The sequence below is a fragment of the Pseudopipra pipra genome, chromosome 1 (assembly GCF_036250125.1).
Source record: "Pseudopipra pipra isolate bDixPip1 chromosome 1, bDixPip1.hap1, whole genome shotgun sequence".
NCBI lineage: Eukaryota > Metazoa > Chordata > Aves > Passeriformes > Pipridae > Pseudopipra > Pseudopipra pipra.
This window is the reverse complement of record NC_087549.1, coordinates 56,770,064-56,789,047: the sequence shown is the minus strand read 5'-3', so window position 1 is coordinate 56,789,047 and position 18,984 is coordinate 56,770,064. Positions and strand designations below refer to the sequence as shown.

Sequence of the window (18,984 nt, the reverse complement as noted above, 5' to 3'; positions counted from 1 at the left end):
CTAAACATGACCATCTTCTTGTACCTTTCAAAATAGAGCAGAATATCAGGCTCATCTCAGTTTCCATTCTTGATGCAGCTTTCTCTGATATTTGCTAACATATCAATATTTTATCAGCATTTCTGGTTGGGGAGCTCCCATATTGCCAAAAAGGTAGCAGGTCATATATTTGCATACCTCAAAATAATATATTTGGGTAAGAACCATTCCTCAGTTTTGTCATTATTATTGATATTGACTGAATTTCGAAGTAGATGAAATAAGCACTGTGAGTGCTTTCTCCAAGGTGAAGTTGAAAGATTTAAGTCTCTTCTTGACTTTCTGGGTATTTTCTCAGAGATCACTGAGGAACTCATGGGAACCCCATAAGGTACTTGTGGGTTTCTGCTGCTGTCACATAAAGAATGACTGAAGTAACTGCTCCTTCGCTACCAGAAAGTTTCAGAAGGAGGACACAGAAAATGTCAGGCTGCAGGGAGTCCCTTGAGCCTCTTGAGCCTCTCACTCATACCCTGCAGGAGATGTGTAGCTGTCAAGGGGCTCTCCTTCCTTGTGAAAGACATATGGGAAGGGGCCACCAAACTGCACAGAATCAGAGAGGATGAGAAACAGATGGACTAGATCTTCTCAGACATCTTGCAGCTTCAAGAGTCTGAACCATCAGCTTTAGGGGAGCGGCAGGAAGAACCTATGCTTATGAATTTGGAAAGTGGAAACTCTCATGATGAAGATTGGAAACTGGTGGATTTTTGCACTAGGTTTATGCCCCACCTGATAACTTGTACCTTCAGAACAGGTTCACTGCCCTTACAGTTGATGAGAAGTCTCTCTGGTGAATGAGGCTGAGCCTCTCAGGATCACTAGGAGGAAGTGGTGAATAATAGCAACAGAAAACTCCCTGCTGTCGGGAATGGGGACATCCATCTGCTGATGCGAATTGCCAGAGGAAGGTTTGCTGTTTGCTGAATCTCAGAACAAATGGCCCCACAAGATTTCTAAATTAGAAAAAAAGGTATGAAATCTATAACTATTCCTCCTACATTTTGAAAAATTTGCCATAATAATTTTTTTTAAAGCTACTTAAAAGTTACAAATATCTTGTCTATCAAGATACTGGGAAACATCCTGAAAATTTCCTCTTTTCCCCCATAAGATGAATGTGATAAGTGCGAGCTATTTACTTACTGAAAAAAATTAATTATAATTAAATTATCAATAATAAATGGTCCATCAAGTAATTTTTTGTTTAAAATTTTTACTGTTTTTTGGGAAAAAATACTCATATTCTCTCATTTTATATATACCCAATGCATATATACATAGATAATTTTATGCAGACCTTATAACTATATTACATTACAAGCAACAGTATTTTCCAGCTCTGTCTGGGACTAAGACCCTCACCTCTGGCTCACACCATAAAGGCCCTCACAGTACAGATCTCTTGGTTTTCCTAACTTTCCTTGGACTCCCGCTCCCCTGATTCTAGCCCCATTCCAACAACACTTCTAAGCTTTCTCTTTTGCTTAACCCTACCCCAAAATTCTGTCTCAGGCTGGGGTAACTAACTACATCTCCAGAATTTCTGTCAGCATAACTCACAACCTTGCCTGCTCTACGTTTCCTATTTTAGAAGCTGTTCATATATATTGCCCTCCTACTTCTGTGGCTTTTCCATATTTTAAAAGCAATGCTGTGGTAGTTTTAGTCTAGGCCTTCCTCGGTGACTAGTTTGTAACCAAGGAAGTGGCCACGTTCCCGGTATTCCATACGATTTTTATGTACGCCAGGGTATAAATAAGAAGGAGAGAGAAGCCTCTTCCCTCTTCCCTTCTGGTGGATCTGAAGGCACAGGTTCTCTGCTGTCAGTCCTGTTCGTGTGGGGGAGTGAGGTCCAGTGGGGTCTCGGAGGCCTTGGGAGACGGAGGGTGCGGGGCGGTCATTTGGTGTGATTCTGCTGTTTCAAGGAGAGTAGTAAGATTTTCTTTGCTAGTTCTTTATTGATTGTTCCCAGATTTCGATTGTGCATATCTGTTTTGCTTTCCCTTTTGTCCCTTTTCCCTTTTCCTTTCCCTTTGGGGGGTGTTTGGGATTCCTTTTTATATGTACACAGTATTTTAACTGTATATATATATAACCGTGATATATGTAAAAATGTATATATTTTGATATAATTCAGTTGGGTTTGGTTTTTTTCAGTTTCTATAGTTTTTATTTTGCCCAAAGGGGAAGGGAGTGGGAGGTTTTTGCTATAGTCTCAGGGACTTGGCAGGGAGCCAGGTCCAAACTCTAACAAATGCTCATGCTATAAAATGCACCAACGTCTACATCAAAGATCACTTACCCAGCTGCCCCAAAAAGATGCTTCGCTAGCTTACTTCAGTAATTTGACTCTGCAAATATACTATATGGCTTAAGAAAGTCCCCTTTTCCTGTGGTCTTTCAGACCATCTAATATCAGCTTTCTATTTGGGTTCCGTTCTAGCCTACTTCTTCATACTAACCACTTCCAAAAGCTTCCCGGTTCCTTGATATTGCTCATAAGTCAAATACTTTTCATTTCTCCTTGTACAAATCTGAAGAGAGCAACTCTGATTAATTCCTGATTGCAGAAAAAAAATGTTGAAGCATTGGTTCCAACTTAATTCAACAACTATTTGCTCATAACCTTAATATTAGGCAACCTTTAAGTAGCCTTTGACTTGAAGGCTGTTTTATTAATAAAGGCAAAGACAAAACCACTCAGATTCAAGTGCTTTCTGTGCTTCCTGTAATTACAGAGAGACTGAATCTAAACTCATCTGAATGCACTGGGCATCTTTTAGCAACGTCCCCCCTACTGCAAGCTCTTCAAATTATCATTTTTTTGTTATGTTTAGCAAAATATTGGTGCCTAAATAAGTATGACCTTACATAAAAATGGCATGTACAATATGCCCATTTGCTATATTCTTAAATGCAAGTGATATTTGAGATGGGATTAATATTACTTCTCAAACCACATTTCCTTTTTTGCCTAGAGATGAACTTCGTAATTAGAGTTCCAATCAAGTTTAATCTAAATGAACATTATACAATGGTTTAGGTGAATTTAAAGTGTTCTCTAATCTCAGTCAAGGAAAGAATTCACATTTCAGCTAATCCCTTGAAGAATACTGCTTGAAATTTATAAGGGACACACATCAACCAAAACTCTCAAAACTTGACAAGCCATCACTCATGTGGTGAATGAGAATTCCAATGTGCTAACAAATGCCTCGTCGCTTTTGCTACTACACATGGAGAGGTTGAATTTTTAATACATGAAATGAACAAATAAAAATTCCCATACTGCCTAACAATCAACTGGTCTAAGAAATGTAGCTCAAATCAATTTATTAAAAAAAAAAATAAATAAAAAAATCATACCTTAATATTTCTGTTTCACTACCAAGCAAGGGAAAGCTAGAGCTCTTGACATTTACACCGAAGGGTTTGCTTTGTTTGCTTTACAAACAGTAGCATGCTTTTCTTGCAGTTGATTGGATTATGACAGAACACAGCAGAGGTGACAGTGGTAATAGATTAAACAAACTGTGCTAAAAAACCTAGGTAAATGGCAAAGATTGTTTTAGACAGAGGGATTACAGCAATTATTTTTCCTAATTTAATTTGAAATCTCAACAGGCAGCTGGTTTGGAGCATTCTTAAACAAAATGATCTGAAGCAAACCATGAACTTTCATCCCTTAATTTGCCTCAGTGACATCTTAGTTCTATGGTGGGTGGAGGTGGGGGGAAGGGGGAAATGAAAGACTGCTCACTGTGTGCTTGAAGGTTCAATTCCAGACATTTTGGCTGATGTTTCAAAAAAAGTTGTAATAAGCCTCTGCTGAGAACCTCTTTTTTTTTTGTTTTTAGTGACTCTTGAATCTTCTTACTAAACTCTGCTTAATTTCCTTTTCATCCAAATGTTGTTGCAAGACTGAAGTTGTCCAGTTTAAGAGTTTTAATGATCTGAAGTTAGTTTACTTTTGTTATACTTCTCTTATCTGGGGGTGGGGACCACGTGTGCATGTGGCTTTTTGGTTTTTTTTCCTACCTAAACCTAATAGAACAATCTCCTTCCCAAAACAAGAAGCACAGACTATCCCCAGAGAGAGATGAGACTGATTAATGCAAAACTTTTTTTTTAATATCATGATAAAGAATAGATTTGTTGGTCGGTATGTCTATGAGTAGAAATTCACATACAGACTTAATTGAAAGCAAAAATAAGCTTCTATTCTATGGAAAGGAATAGCAAATTAAATTTTTATTCTTAAGTCTCAGAGCAATGACAATTTATCTATCATTTACCAAAGATAATTTTAAAATTTGGTACTTTACAGATAACTAACATATAAATTTAATTTTAGTTCAGACTTTAACAACTTGCCTCCCTTTACTGCAAGTAGTTATCTATTGCTGTGTGTTTAATAAAACTGTTATTTATTATTAGTAATTGATTCAGGGACTAGAATAAGACATAAGCCTTTCTAATAAGCACTGTAAGAAGAAGATGATAACCTTTCATCTAGAAATACAGGGATTTTTCACAAGATGAATGCAGACATGCAGAAATGTTCTGAAACAAACAAACAAACAAACATACAAAAGTAAATAGTGCAATGGAAAATCTTTCCTTTTTTTTTTTTTTTTTAATTAGTTTTATTTGCTGTACAGAAGGTCAATAACTCTTGTTTCCAACCAATTTCTAATCTAATTTTCCATCCTCACTGTATACCACCAAATTGAGACAAGTATATAGCTAAACAAGGAACTGTCAGGAAACAGAAAAATCAATAGTGGTCAGCATGATTGGAAACACTCAAAGCAAGTTCAAATTGTCATCAGTCTCAAGAATTTCCTGGACAGTATTAGTATTACATGCTGCAGATCAGAGCACTGTTCCATCTAATTGATGAGAAATTATTAAATTAATAATATTACAGATATTATTAAAAAGAATTCTAATTGATAAATTGGAAAATAAAATGCTAACTAAAATTGTTTCAGTTTACAGTATATTTTTTGATGTAACAGCTAGCGAATCGTACCAAAAATACATCAAAACTTAGAGCAACATTCAAAGCCTTCTGCATTTAACTTGGGAACTTCAGTACTTCACTTATCTTACAGATGAAGTCTGTTGACTTTTCAGATTAATAGACAAGAGATGCTGGTAATAGGATGTTTCCTGTAACTTTAGGTCTCTACAAATAAGTATATCTAAGACTACTAGAATACTAAATTGTGTGAGACCACACTAGAATTTGTAATCATTACTTTCCTGTAGTCAAAACACTCCACATCATTTTAAAAGTGAAAGAAATTTTAAAGTATTGTGATGCTTAGACTTCAGATAAATACAGTATAAAACATTGTCTAAATAAAGCTCTCCTTTCAGAGTAAGAACTTGAAATATGCAGCTTTAGTCACTTGATCTAGGTAAGAAATTATGTAAGATAATTTCTATAGCAGAGTGATCTGGTGGCAAGTGCCTGTAGCAATAGTTCTACTGTTTTCAGTACAGTTTACATGGTACCTCTTCTGTTTTATCTGAGCCATACCCATCATAACACATTATCTGGGTATTTTGAAGTTACAAATGTTCCTGAAGAACCTTCTGGCACAGTTCTTAATCACCTGTTACTACAGAATTTAATTCAGAAACTGACCCAAACAGGTTTCTCATTGACTTCAGGGTATCACTCATGCTGTTACTCAGAGACAGTACTTCACCGATGTAAGCAAGGAAAGTTTTGTGATTGTATCCAAAAAAGACACTCATTAATTTTTCCTAAGATTGAATCCTTTGTTTGAAAGTAATCTGAAAATGCAATGCTTCAGTGGAACAGCACTTACCAGACAGTTCTCTCTAAACAAGATCAGAGGAAATTCCTATTACACATTAAACAGAAAAAAAAAAAAAAAAGAAAGCAGGAAAAAAGAGAAAAAGTAGGGAGTGGTGAGGGGGAAGCATGGGTTCTCTTCCTACCTCACATGAAAGTACTACTTCTCTGTTCCAGAAGTAATACAACTATCTTGTAGTTACAACTGAGTCAAAAATAAAATTCCATCTCAGCAGCCACAGCGAAACCTTTTATTTCACACATGTAAGTTAGGAAGCAAAAGTACCTAACCATCTTGCAAGGTGTATGACTATAACTGTATCCTAGACAGTAGGCATGAAGTTACATTAATTCTAACACTAGATGTTTTAGTCATCTTCTTTATTGGTAGAATGTGACAAGAACATTTAAATCCAAGAAACTTAATTCCAGTTTCTCATGTGTTTTCCCTTCAAAGGCATGCAAAAAAATTACTTAATCCATTTACCATATAATAAACCTGAAACTCTAGATTACTACACAGCAATGGATTTCACAAGCCTTCAAGGCTTGCACAGACTTGTGCCTTAACATAAGCAGTGATTCCTAGCAGTCTTGCTGAGTCTGCAATGGAAACTGTTCATATGCACAAAGGTATTAGATCCTGAATAAATAGAAGACCACTTATGATTTTTTACATTTAAAAAAGAGCATTTTATTTTCAAAAACAATGAAAGAGAATGATCTAAGGCTATTCTCCATCTCCCCAAATTAGATTGTTAGTTTTTAAATGACCCATTGCTATCCGTATCTAGTTAAGGATAGAAAGAAAAAGACTACATCAAGTGCAAAATGCTTGTATCTTTAATTTGTTTAATGTCAGACATTAAATACAATTTTGTACATTCTATCTGTTGTTAGATTTAATTCTTCAGTGGTTTGTTATTTTTAAAAAAAATTTAGCCCAAGTTGATTTTATGTGAATGAATAATAAGCATACTAGCAAAAATATTTACTTAAACAAGAAACTGAGAGAATGCTAAAATATAATACCGAAAGGCAAATTCAGGATATTTAAACATATATTGAAAAAAGTATTAAAAAGCCTTTTTGAGGGTGTTTTTTAAAGCTATACACAGCAAAGTATTAATTTCTGGTACAGAACCAAATGGTTAACTAACCACACTAACACATTATAAAGAAGTAAGTTTGTCTTAATTTTGGGGGTTTCAATCTTAACTATGAAAAATTGTTTTTTTAAAAGATGCAATCACAGAATGTCCTGGGAAGGATCCTGGGCAGGGACACTTTTGCTGACCTCTAGCACAAAGATTGCTTCATGTATATAAAGACACAAACACATATATATACACATAAATGTGCACACGTGCATATTTATCCTTCATCTTCAACTCATTTCCTCACTAGGTTATACTTTCTGCCAGTAGCAGAAAAACAGGCTAAACAAACATCTAAAATGATGCCATATTGGCATGGTATTCCTTTCACAGAAATCAGTATACACAGATATGTTTCAATATGCACAGACATACTAAACATACTTATAAAACTAAGTTTCCATCCTTCAGTTGTAACAGAATGTCCTTAAATAAATAGTAATTGAAAAAAAAATTAAAAATCATGTTCTTTCTCGTTATGTTCATTGCAAAACTTGTAATGTAAACAGAGAAAACATTGGCAAGTGCAACTCAATAGAGTTTAAATATCTTATTGGAAACCAGTATGGGGGAAAAAAGTCAACGAAACAGTAGACTTTTCCTGCACTTTCCAAATTAGATTTCTAGGAAAATAAACATCAGATGGAACCTTGATGTTATGCAGCATGAAAAATTATACTTCATATTGGACAGTAAAAACATTCACATTAAGTACATAATTTCTAGAGATAAGACTACATGTGAACTGGGACTTGATTTATGAAAACAGTGGAAAGAATAGTTAAGACTTTATGACAGTTGCTGCTTAAGTAATAATGCAGATTCTTTCCTTACTCTCTAACTACCTGTCAATTATTTTAATTTAGACAGGAAAAAAAATATGTCTATCAAAAGTAATTTTAAAATACTTTTATCAAAGTACAAGTCAGATGTGTGGCACCATTATCATCCCATTTCACTCAGTCTGAAAATCGCAACAGCCTCTCAAACAAATGAAGGATTGAGACCAGTAAGGAACACTCAAAATTCTAGATCTAGTCTAAAACTATTGAGATTTTATCATAGGAAAATTAACTGCACGAGTTTCCACTCTATAAAGTCATTTGAGTTCTCAAATAATTCAGATGTTGTTTCCACAAAATTACCTAGTGATATTTTAAAGCTCAGCCTTGAGGATTCTGATATCAAACTTTATAAAAACCCCTTTAACACACTAAAACATATTACTGGCCCTTCTGTAATATATAAAAGCACCACAAAATTAATTTTTGGGACACTTATTCCTATGATAGCCATGTAAAATACACAATACTTCTGTACATCTTAAGTGAGAAATTAAACAGAAAAATTCACAGTAACCAGTATAGCCATTCAGGCTACTGAGTTATGCCTGATTATTATGTTTTCTGCAGGATTCAGAGGACAATCAGAAGACATTTTTTGAGTCAGGTGAAGAGTATGGGACAGAATAGATGACTGTACTACATGCATCTAAATTTGCCATAAGATTATCAGAGTATCACTATTTCTATTTCATATATATACTAAGTGAATGAAAAAAGCAATTATAGGTAAGCAACTCTGTGGCATCTTCACACTCTAAGGTAATTTCAGAATAAAGATTTCTGGAGAAGGTAGAAATCACAGAGAATCTTCAACAGGACATAGCTGTTAACAACCTGAGCTTCCAAAAAGACCATTCCGTTTTAAAGAGCATTTAAATGTTTACAGTGATAGTAGAAGACTTGATTTATTCAGAAGCCTCACTCACATCAGTGGAGCTTCCTCCACCTGCAAAACAACAGGTAGGGAACCATTCATGATCTCTTAAAGAAAATAATGCTTCTAAGTAACAATACATAGATTGCTGTAATATACAATGTAAAACGTCTGTACTCTGAGAAAGAGAACAGAAAACATTTGTTTTAAAAGATGTTTAAAGATTATTTTTGTTGCTGTAGTGCAAAATCAATAGCTGGTGACTTACCTTCAACAGTGTAAAAAAGAGGAACAACAGAAATGTCTCTGCCAAAGATACAAAATATTAATTTAGCCTGGTTTCCTTTTTATATAGGGATACTTTTCTTATTACTGATGTTCTGATAAGCTTTAAGTACCAATTAGAGTAATTTTTGTCTCATGTCCCACAACCTGGAATATGAATTTCCCTCATTAACTACCAAAACACTAGATAATGCAGAGTAAGAGCACATTCTTCACTTCAGCTAGCCGAAAATTACTTTAAGCAACACAGAAGTCCCTGCCTGCAGTGGCATTTGTAAGTCTACAGTGCACACCAGTGGAATACAGTAGTACATGCATTTTTCCCACTCTTTTCAGTCTAATATAAAATTGCCTTGTAAATATACCATCTTATTTAATTTTCAAATGACCAGAAAGTCATCTCTTACAGGAATTTTAAAGACAGATATAAAATTTTGAGGAAGACTTGCAACGAGTATAAACAAGAATGTTTTATTGTGCATGTTTAAGATTAAGTGACCTCTCTAAAACCTAAAACTTTAACTGTCTTGCTAACTACAATTCTGTGTTTACAAGCATCAGGGCAACACACTAAGGATTTGCTCTGTTTAACAAGGAGTCCAAACAGCTAAGTAATCAGACTCAGATACACTTTTTATGTTTCTCAGACTCTTGGTTAATTGATTGGAAAATAAACTGTATCTGACAAAATTGAGTAGCCCATTTCTGGGAACGTTCAACAAATAATGTTATTGATGTAGAAATGTTCATGTTCTTCAGAGAACTTAAAGATTCTTGGTTTTTCCAATAAAGTGTAGTTTAACCCCAAATATATCTAATGTCAACACCATTTATTTTACAGTTTTGCAAACTTGATTTTTGCCCTTCTGTGGAGTTTCATGCAAACACAACAATAAAAGTAATTTTATACTGAGTAATTGCTTTCCCCTTTTTTAAAATGTCAGTGTTTTACAGCTGTTAATATGTTATTTTTAATATATGTGGAAAGCAAGGCATAGAAAATATTAGTTGATTTAGTATCCCACTAAGAGCTAAAAGTTCCTCTAGGAGTATAAGTGAAGCTTATTAACTAGACAGTACATACAGAATGTCTTTTACAGCTAAGAAATATAGAGACATAAATCTCAGTTTAAGATGTGATTTTATGGACTGAATATTGTTTAACAAGCTCATGAATAGGTCTCTTCAAAAGCTGCAAAGGTATCTAGCAATCTCTGATACTGATAGCAATCTTAGGCCACAAATTCACAATAATTTTTAAGGTAGTCTCCATATAGCAGAATACATTTTCCCTGGGATAAATACAAAGTATAAGGAAGGTATACTCAGTTTCCATTTTCCTTCCCGGAAAAATATTTGGCAGACATAAAGTCTTCATTCACTGGCTCTTTAAAGAAAGACAAGACACAATTTTCAGTTTTTTAGACGAGTAAGGGAAAACTTAAGCCCTAGTCTGTAGTGAGGAGTTAATTTTAAGAATAACCAATTAAGACTCAGTTTGAAACTGTCATAATGAAAGTATACTTGAAATTAAGGATAGGCTAGAGAAAGCAAAATGAATGAGAAATTCTGACTGTCCTTGGAGAAACAGACAAAATGATATGCAGTAAAAACAGATGATATCTGACTGCTTGAAAATAAAGAGGCCTGTCAAACATAATCAAGATTTGAACAATGAACTTATTAGTGTTAGTCTTAACTTTTTATTTTATTACTTAATGGGAGAACAGAATTCTTATAACAGAATAGGAAATTATCAATTGTAACACTAAATGCAGCTTTCTGATATATCTGTTAAAATGATCTAATTTATGACTCCAAAAAAATTCAATGCTAGTGTCACACAAAGCTCTCTATAGTGTTCATGGTTACTATGAACATAAATTGCCACTTTACTACTTTTTTTCAGTTAACTCAATACATTGAAAACTTATTTACAATTTACAAGCTTATGCAGAATGCATAATTTTTTAAAAAGATGATCATCAAGATCACCAAGGCTTTCTGTATTTAGTTTGTTCCAAGGAAAGTAAATATTCATCTTTTAACAGAAATTAATTAGTTACTGGCAGCACTAATAATCAAGTCTCGGTAGCTGTGAAATTTCTATCATTCCAAAAAATCTCTCAAACTTCCAAAAGGCTAGTAGAGCTGTACATTCTTAAAAATGGTTTAATTTACTATGGCACTATCCCTTGCAAACCAAGCACTTTTTTCACATTCCCAGTGGGACCATTAGGCAATCTACCAAAGGAAATAGCAGATTAATTTAGGCATAACTAAAACCAAAAATTTTTAGTCAAGGGCATGAAAATAATCCAGATGTAGTGATTGATCTGTTATTAATCCAGAAATTTCTTTGTGATTTAATATTGCAAGTGTGTATAGGAATCAGATTTCATGCTTAGCCTAGTACATGTCTGCACTTTCCTTTATTTCACTTTCAAATTTTTCACTGTCAAAATCTTGTATGGTGTTCCAGCAGCCATTTCTCAACAGTAATATATAGTGAATGATATTCACAGATGTGTTGTCAACAAACAAGATTTGGGTTTTTTCAGTAAAGGAAGGGTTTTCACTTGCAAAAACTCTACTAATATAAGTAATTTCATTCACAGTCAGATTTCATTCATTAGTCAGATTCATCAAGACCAATGTTCTTCTGTAATTTAAAAATTAGAGATATGTCTTATAAATCTCAGAAAATTAATAGAATGCTCAAAATATCATCTCCTGTTAGCAATTAAAGCAATTGAGCATGTTTCTAAAAAAAAGCAACAACACATGTATGTGTGCATGCACATGCATAAAAATTGCTATCTATCAATTTCCAACAAATTCTCAGTAAATTTTTACTGCTTTTTGTGTTATTCCTGCTGACAGCACCATAAAGTACAAAGATTACATTTCTAAATTATAATTATCTAAATCTAGACTTCCTCTATTTTGCAGAAATAACAAGCTAGAATTCTACTTAGTGAGCAAGCAGAAAATAGAGAACTAAAATCTGAAGGAACTCAAATATGAGAGATAGATGTTGATTTGTTCCTGCATATGTTCATCTACGAAGGAAATTCTATTTACAGATGCACCAGTTCTTAACTAGAACTTGGGATTTGATAGACTTCTTGAAATCTTTTCCAAAACATGAAAGAAAGCTGAATTCCCTGCATTATTCCAAATCTAAGATGTTAAATTCATAGGAAATTTTAAATTCACTATCTATGTTTAGTTATATAGACACACATTTTGAGTTTTGTTGGATCTAAGAGGTCCTCAATTCATTGTTCAGAAAGCTAAACTCTGTAAACTGCAACACAAATACTTCTTATTTTTCTACTCACGAACTCAGATTGAAATGAACATTTCTTTCCTAACACCAATCTTACATAACCAGGTAATGTTCTTAAATTACTCTTTGAAGGCTGATCTTCTTTATAAAAGCATATTGCTTTATGGCATCAGAACTCTACCAAGAGAGTCCTTATAAGCTAAATCAATCTCCTGACAAATCTACCAGTTCTCCTGAGCACTAGGACAAACATTTGTTGCACTTGGAAGATCCTGTACTTCAAGACCTGCCAGCTTTGGTGGACTCCTTTGTTTGCCTGTCAGAGCTGCCTCCAACGATCCCAATAGTTCCCCGAGTAAGCCAATATCCTGCTTTCCTTAGGTTCAGGGTCTGTACTCTGCTGCTCATCTTTCTGACTTCCTTCAGGACCACCAACACTGCTATTTCAAAGTTACCACAGACAAGGAAATTATTCATCATCACAGCCCTAACTAGTTTCCTTCATATTAGTCAACAGTAGATTCAGCTATGCATCACCACTGGTTGATCCTTTTAATATCTTCAGGAAGAATTTATTTTTGAAACCCTCCAGAAATCTCTTTGATTGCAACAGCCGTGTTGTCTTTCTAGCAGCTCTAGTCAGTCACTCGTGAGAACTGGGGTCTACAACTCAAGAGTTTTGGGTTCCTTAAACACTTTATTTGCTTCCCCATCAGGTAGTCTGTAACAAACTCCTACCATAATGACATCATTATTAGCTTTTCCTCTGATCCTGAGTCACAAGTGTGATTAACCCCCATCCTGCTGGAGATCTCAAAAGATCTGTGCTGCTTATAGATCCCCTATAGTTCCACCCCCTCAGCCCTTCCTTGCCAGTGTTTCTGGCAGTCCTTCATAATACTCCAGCTACATGAACTTTGCACAGTATTTGAATTGTTCCAAATTTGTTGCAGTCCTGTAACCCCATACAGCTCTAATTTTTCCTGCTTGTTTCCAGAATGTGTGCATTTCTTTACCAATGCTTGAGACAGGTGTCACTTCACACTCTTTTGTCATTCCTGAAGTCTTTATTGCTCTTATCAACCTGTGCCCCAAACTTTCCACATGACCACCAGTTCTTCATTTGACTATGGTCTGTAATCTCTCATTGCCTCCTTTCCTAGTTCAAAGCTCTCCTCATTAGCTGTCTGCAGGTCAAGGCCTGGGAACCTGCATCCTCCCTCAGCAGCTCTGAGCTGAGGTCTCTGCCGTGCCAACAGCAGTTCTTCCAGCTGGTGCTGCAGACCATGCTCCAGGCTGTGCTGCTACAGCTGCTGCTGTGTCTGGTACTGCCATCAGCTCCCTCCCACATGCAAACTGCTGGAGAAACCACCACTCCCCAAAGACAGGGGTCATGTACTGGGCTTGCCAACTGGGTCTGAACTGGCACTCAGCTCTCCCTAGGCAGGAGTTACCTCTCTTGGCCACAGCCTGGATCTCAGAGTGTCCCCACCATCTCTGAGAATGCTGCCACCCCTCCTTGACAGTTACTCTTAGTTATAACACAGGAAATCAGAAGTCTAAATTCTCTTTCTTATTCCATGTGACAATGATGTACTGCCAACATACCTGTTTCAGGTTTTCCAGTTTGGTTTGCCTCAGTTCTTCATATTTCCATTTATAAAGAAATAATTCATTTTCCATCTTTTCCATTTCTTTTTCCAGAAATGCATTCATTCTGAAAAATTATTTTAAAATTCAGCATTGTACCATTTTTAAGCTGACAAAAGACAAATTGCTTTGAATATCCTTCCCATAGCTTGTTATATTTTGCTGCCTTTATCAATGATATATCTTGATTTTATTAAAAACTTACCATCACATAATTATTCCAAGAGATTTACCAAAATTAATAGCTACAGAGAAAAAAGAAATCCAGTAGTACAGAATTAAAATTTTAATAAAATAAAATTTTGGGATAAACTGAAGAAAATTTGAACTTTGACTTCAGTCAGTGATTCAGATCACCTAGTTTATATCAAGGTAGTGAAGATCCTCAGAGAAAGGGTATTACATCATTTTTTTTTGGTATAGACAGAAGATTAGTTTAAACATACATATACAGGGGAAAATATACAGTATGAAGACATAACACAAATCAAAGTTGATTGACTTTAGATGTTAAAAACGTTTTTAAAATATATATATTTCATGTTTCAATAAATAATTGTTCTTGAAAGAAAATGCTAGAAGAATTTTAGGAAAATGAACTATTTAGCTCAGAAGTACTATGCTTGTAGAATGAAAAAAAATATTGAAACAGTTTAAACAAAAATTCCAAAACTGGAATTAAAGAAGGTGTTTGCCAGACTGTAGTTATTTTCCATTCTGAGGCTAATGGAATTTGTCAGCCTTTTTACTAAAGATGCTATGCCAGGCTAGACTAGAACTATATTCTGAGAACATTTGGTTTAAAATCCATCTGTTAAAGCAAAGTGTATTGATGGGATTTGTCTGGGGCATTTCTATGCAGCACACTGCAGGCTTGCACAAAGATAGCAAGAGTTACCACTGACTGAACTGGCTCAGGTCCTGGAAGCAATGTTAGCTACATTAATGAAGCAATCCACTTCAGTGAAAAATCTTCTTGTTCTTGAACCAGGGATCTCCTTTTTCTGCCTAGATTTAGCATATCATACATCTTCTCTTAGCAAACACCTAGAGCTCCCATAGCATTAAAATATTAAAATAAACACCATCACTCACAAAGCAAAGTGGAGCAAGATGTATGTCATGCAATTCAACTCAACATTTTTTCGTTTAAAGTAATGGAATATCTCATTGGAATGATATCATGACTTCATGGGGGAACTAAAAGAATAATTAAGTGGGACATTTAATACAGTAGAAAGGGAAAGCATGGAAGATGACAGCTTAATACTTTGAATAATAGCCTATTGACTTTATTGAATGTAGTGAAAGTCCTTAGAAATTATCTAATCTGAAAAGTAAAAGAGGAATGTCCAGTATGAGGAGTTTATTTAGAAGACAATAGCTTTATTTTATGTTACAGTACCTCTTAAGTGAGATCAGGTCCCTCTGATACTACTAAATGAAACAACTGATCCTGACTACATAAAGTTTACTATTTAAATAAAGAAAACAAAGAGTGGAAGAAAGACTATAACAAAGGTCAGTGAAGCAGCTTACTACTAAGTAAAAAGATCAAGGTCATAGCATTTTAATGGCTCTTGTAACCAGCTATTTTAACTCCTTATTATCTAATTAAATCACAGGATTACACAGAATGGTTGAGGTTGAAAGGGACTTGTGGAGGTCATCTGGTCCAAATCCCCTGCTCAAGAAGGGTTGCCTAGAGCTAGTTGCTAAGATCCATGTTCAAATGGCTTTTGAAGGTCTCCAAGGATGCAGACACAACAACCTCTCTGGGAAACCTGTGCTAGTGTTCAGTCACTCTCATGGAAAAAAAAAAAAGCACTTCTTGATATTCAGACAGAGCCTTCTGTATCCACTATCTAACTCTACCCATCCAGCTCTAAGAAATTCCTCTTTGATATTATTAACTATGAGTGTAGTTTGCGGACTTTTGGTTTTAGAGGAAAGAAACATTTTTAAGTCCAAAATGGAACAAACTACAATCTTAAAACTAGAAGACATTTAGATGAGATCACTGATCCAAAAAATGACCAAAGATAACTATTTTAGGCAAATTATTATTTAATGTGTTGAACAAATCATAAGGTTTTTAATTTCCATTTATGTCAATAGGACCTCAAATGTGTATTTGATATGAGCTATTAGTGCCTAGTAGAGGATGATGGTGTGTGATTTTACATTGCAAATCCAACCCTGACATTTTTTGAAAGTCAAAATATAAACTTTCATCTCTTTCTTTTATTCATTATTTTTTTTTTAGATCTTCTTTCTTTCTGTATTTTGCAAAGCCTGATCTGTGTGTGTAAGGGTATACCAGCACTACTGATGATAGGTCTAAACAAAATACAATAGGCATAGGTCGTCTCAGGGTGAAGACACAAAACATCTTATAGGAAAATTAGATAGGTAACAAGGGCAAGTCCAAACACTGGACCTGCTTAAGCTAACTTGGCTCTGGAAAAAATGCAGCCACAGTTCAGAGTACTGCATGTAAACCAGAAAACTGCTGAGAAGTCCTCTAGTCTATGAGTAAGATCATACTGACTACCAAAGTAACCTTTGGCCTTGGGATTCAAGCTGTCTGTGATCTGCTTGCTTTGGATGAAGCACAGCTGTGTGTGTCCTTGGCTCAAGTTCACTGAGAAAATTGCTAAGTTGTGAGGAAGAAGCTGTGAGAAAGTACTGAAGCTAGAGCCATGCAAGATAAGGGAAGTAAAAATGCAGAGGTGAGATTGTTGAGATAGACATTATTAACAGCTCCAGAATCCAGAAGCAAAATTACTGTTATGAACAAGAACAAAACCTAAAAGGGAAAACCGGGAATCTGAAAATGGAAACTCAGCAAAATCAGTCAATTCCACTAAGCAGCAGAGACCAACCCTTTCTGAGCCAGCAGATGACAGCCAGCCCAATGGAGATTCACCAGCTATCTCAAGAGACCAGTGGCTATGATATCACTTTTCCCAGTAACATTATTCCTAGCTATTCATTGTGTGCTTTGTCAAATAAAATTACTTCATACTGTGAAGTTGCATATATTCTGCTAATATAACATCTTTACACAGAGGAAATGCTGCTCAAACTGACCTAGAGAGGGAGTTGTTATATCAATGCCTGCTGTTATGTGGAAATCACTGTTCTGTGAGCATTTGCTGCCTGAGGTTGGCACAGCCACATATTGCATGTTCTAGATATGTCTCAATTCTTACCCTGTGCCAGTAAATTTGTTACTTTGTGCCAGTCAGTATACATCCCGGCATAAATGGCAAAATCTGTCTCTGTGAAATACAGTTACAAATCAGCTAGAAAGCATGTGAACAAACAAACAAACCAAAACCAAAACCAGTAGGCAAAAGCATGGTTTATAAAAGTTTTGCCTAAAAAGTGACTAAAAACAAGAGTTGAAAAATAATCATGTTTCTAAAAGAAAATTATTATACATACATACTCATGTATGTATCCTTGATTGCTATTGAAAGATAAAGTACCTAAGACCCTAAATATTTCAACCAGAGTAAAATTAAATTTGTGAAGCATTAGTCTCCTAACTCACACACATATACATATTGCTTCCACAAAAAACCTAAGCACTTTTTAAGGAGAGAGAACATACTTCTGGTAATCTTCTGCGATATGATTCAAGTAAAGAATTATTGTATACTTTCTACAGCTATCTATTTCATATAACAAAACACATTAAATACTAGTTGGGAATTTAAAGCTTTTTTTTTTTTTTTTTACTCAGGCTTGTGCTATCCACAGGACAATTGTGAAACAAACTGACAGTAAAGAAATTCTTCAGAACAGTTTACCATTACACTCTCTGAATGGACATGGTTGAATATATTTGCAATACACAGGGTTGAGGTTTTCTTCATTTTGATTTTCTGATTAACTTCAACTGATTTTGAAATTACAGTCACATAGTCACTATGTTGAATTCTTTCTCTAAATTTTTGTCAGGGCCTTGTAAATAGCAATGATTAAAGCTTAGAAATGAGAGCATATGAGATATAAATGCAAAAAATCACCATATCTATATTAGAAAGTGTCTTAAACCCCTTTATTTTTAATAGAGATTTCCCCAAGTAGGATATATTTTGTACTTACTCTCTTTCCTTCTGTAAGATTTTCTTAATCTCAGCCAAATGCAAATGTAAGACTGAAACATGTATTAAGTCATTCTCAGTTGTCTTAGCTGTAGTGTCCAAACTTTTTTTAGCTTCCTCCAAATAGATACTGGGAAGTCCATCAAGGAAGAAATCAGGGGACTTTGGAGTGAATTTTTTATTGTGATTGCTCTGGACTTTATTTACCTCTACATCCTGAAAAAAACAAAAATATGGCATCTGAGAAAAACATAAATGAAAGGGAAAGTCTGAGATAATTCCTGCAGAGCCTACCAAGGCTCTTCTAGACAGTGAAGTCACATAGGAAGAAAAAGTTGAATCACTGTAATTTTGTGACGTCTCACACCTTCTGTTATAATTTTGTATCCAAAATATTTCTAATGTGTCTTTACTAAAGAAATAGATTTCATTTATCATTTGTTGGCTATAACTATGGTGAAGACGGAATCCTGGAACTAATAAAACCCAGAATGCAAGTTATGCATATAAATAATATATAAAGAAATTCTACTTTATGAACTCTTAAATTTTTAATGTAAATTGTGTTGAAGCAGGTGATAGGATCATACAAGTTTTTCATAAGGAGCAAAGTGTATAAATATCTATTTTGAAGACAAATGCTTCGTATGAAAAAATGAGCAATAATAACAACAACTAGGAAAAATAACTAAAAAGTAAAATACATAATCAGTAGGAAGATTGAATGTCTCTTATAAACAAATTTCCTTTATAAATGTTATTGTTTTACCACTTCTGATGAATAGTGTTTAAAAGGTAATGTCATTTGAGCAGATTACCGACAGTTCGATTTCATACCACTCTGTTCTTTTGAGTTTTTAGAATAATGCCCAAAATTTACATCAGAAAATACTA

The 18,984-nt window shown here is 34.7% G+C and overlaps 1 protein-coding gene across 3 annotated transcripts in view; it reads right to left on the bottom strand.

Moving 5' to 3' along the window:
• Positions 1-18,984, bottom strand: part of CCDC102B (coiled-coil domain containing 102B) — a 144,716-nt gene that overhangs the window by 107,318 nt on the left and 18,414 nt on the right. For all 3 annotated transcript variants that reach the window (XM_064657701.1, XM_064657721.1, XM_064657711.1), the window contains 2 exons: positions 18,092-18,306; positions 13,934-14,042 (listed from right to left, as the gene is read on the bottom strand). In XM_064657701.1, the coding sequence (XP_064513771.1) occupies positions 13,934-14,042; positions 18,092-18,306 (324 nt within the window). The remainder of the gene's footprint in view (positions 1-13,933; positions 14,043-18,091; positions 18,307-18,984) is intronic.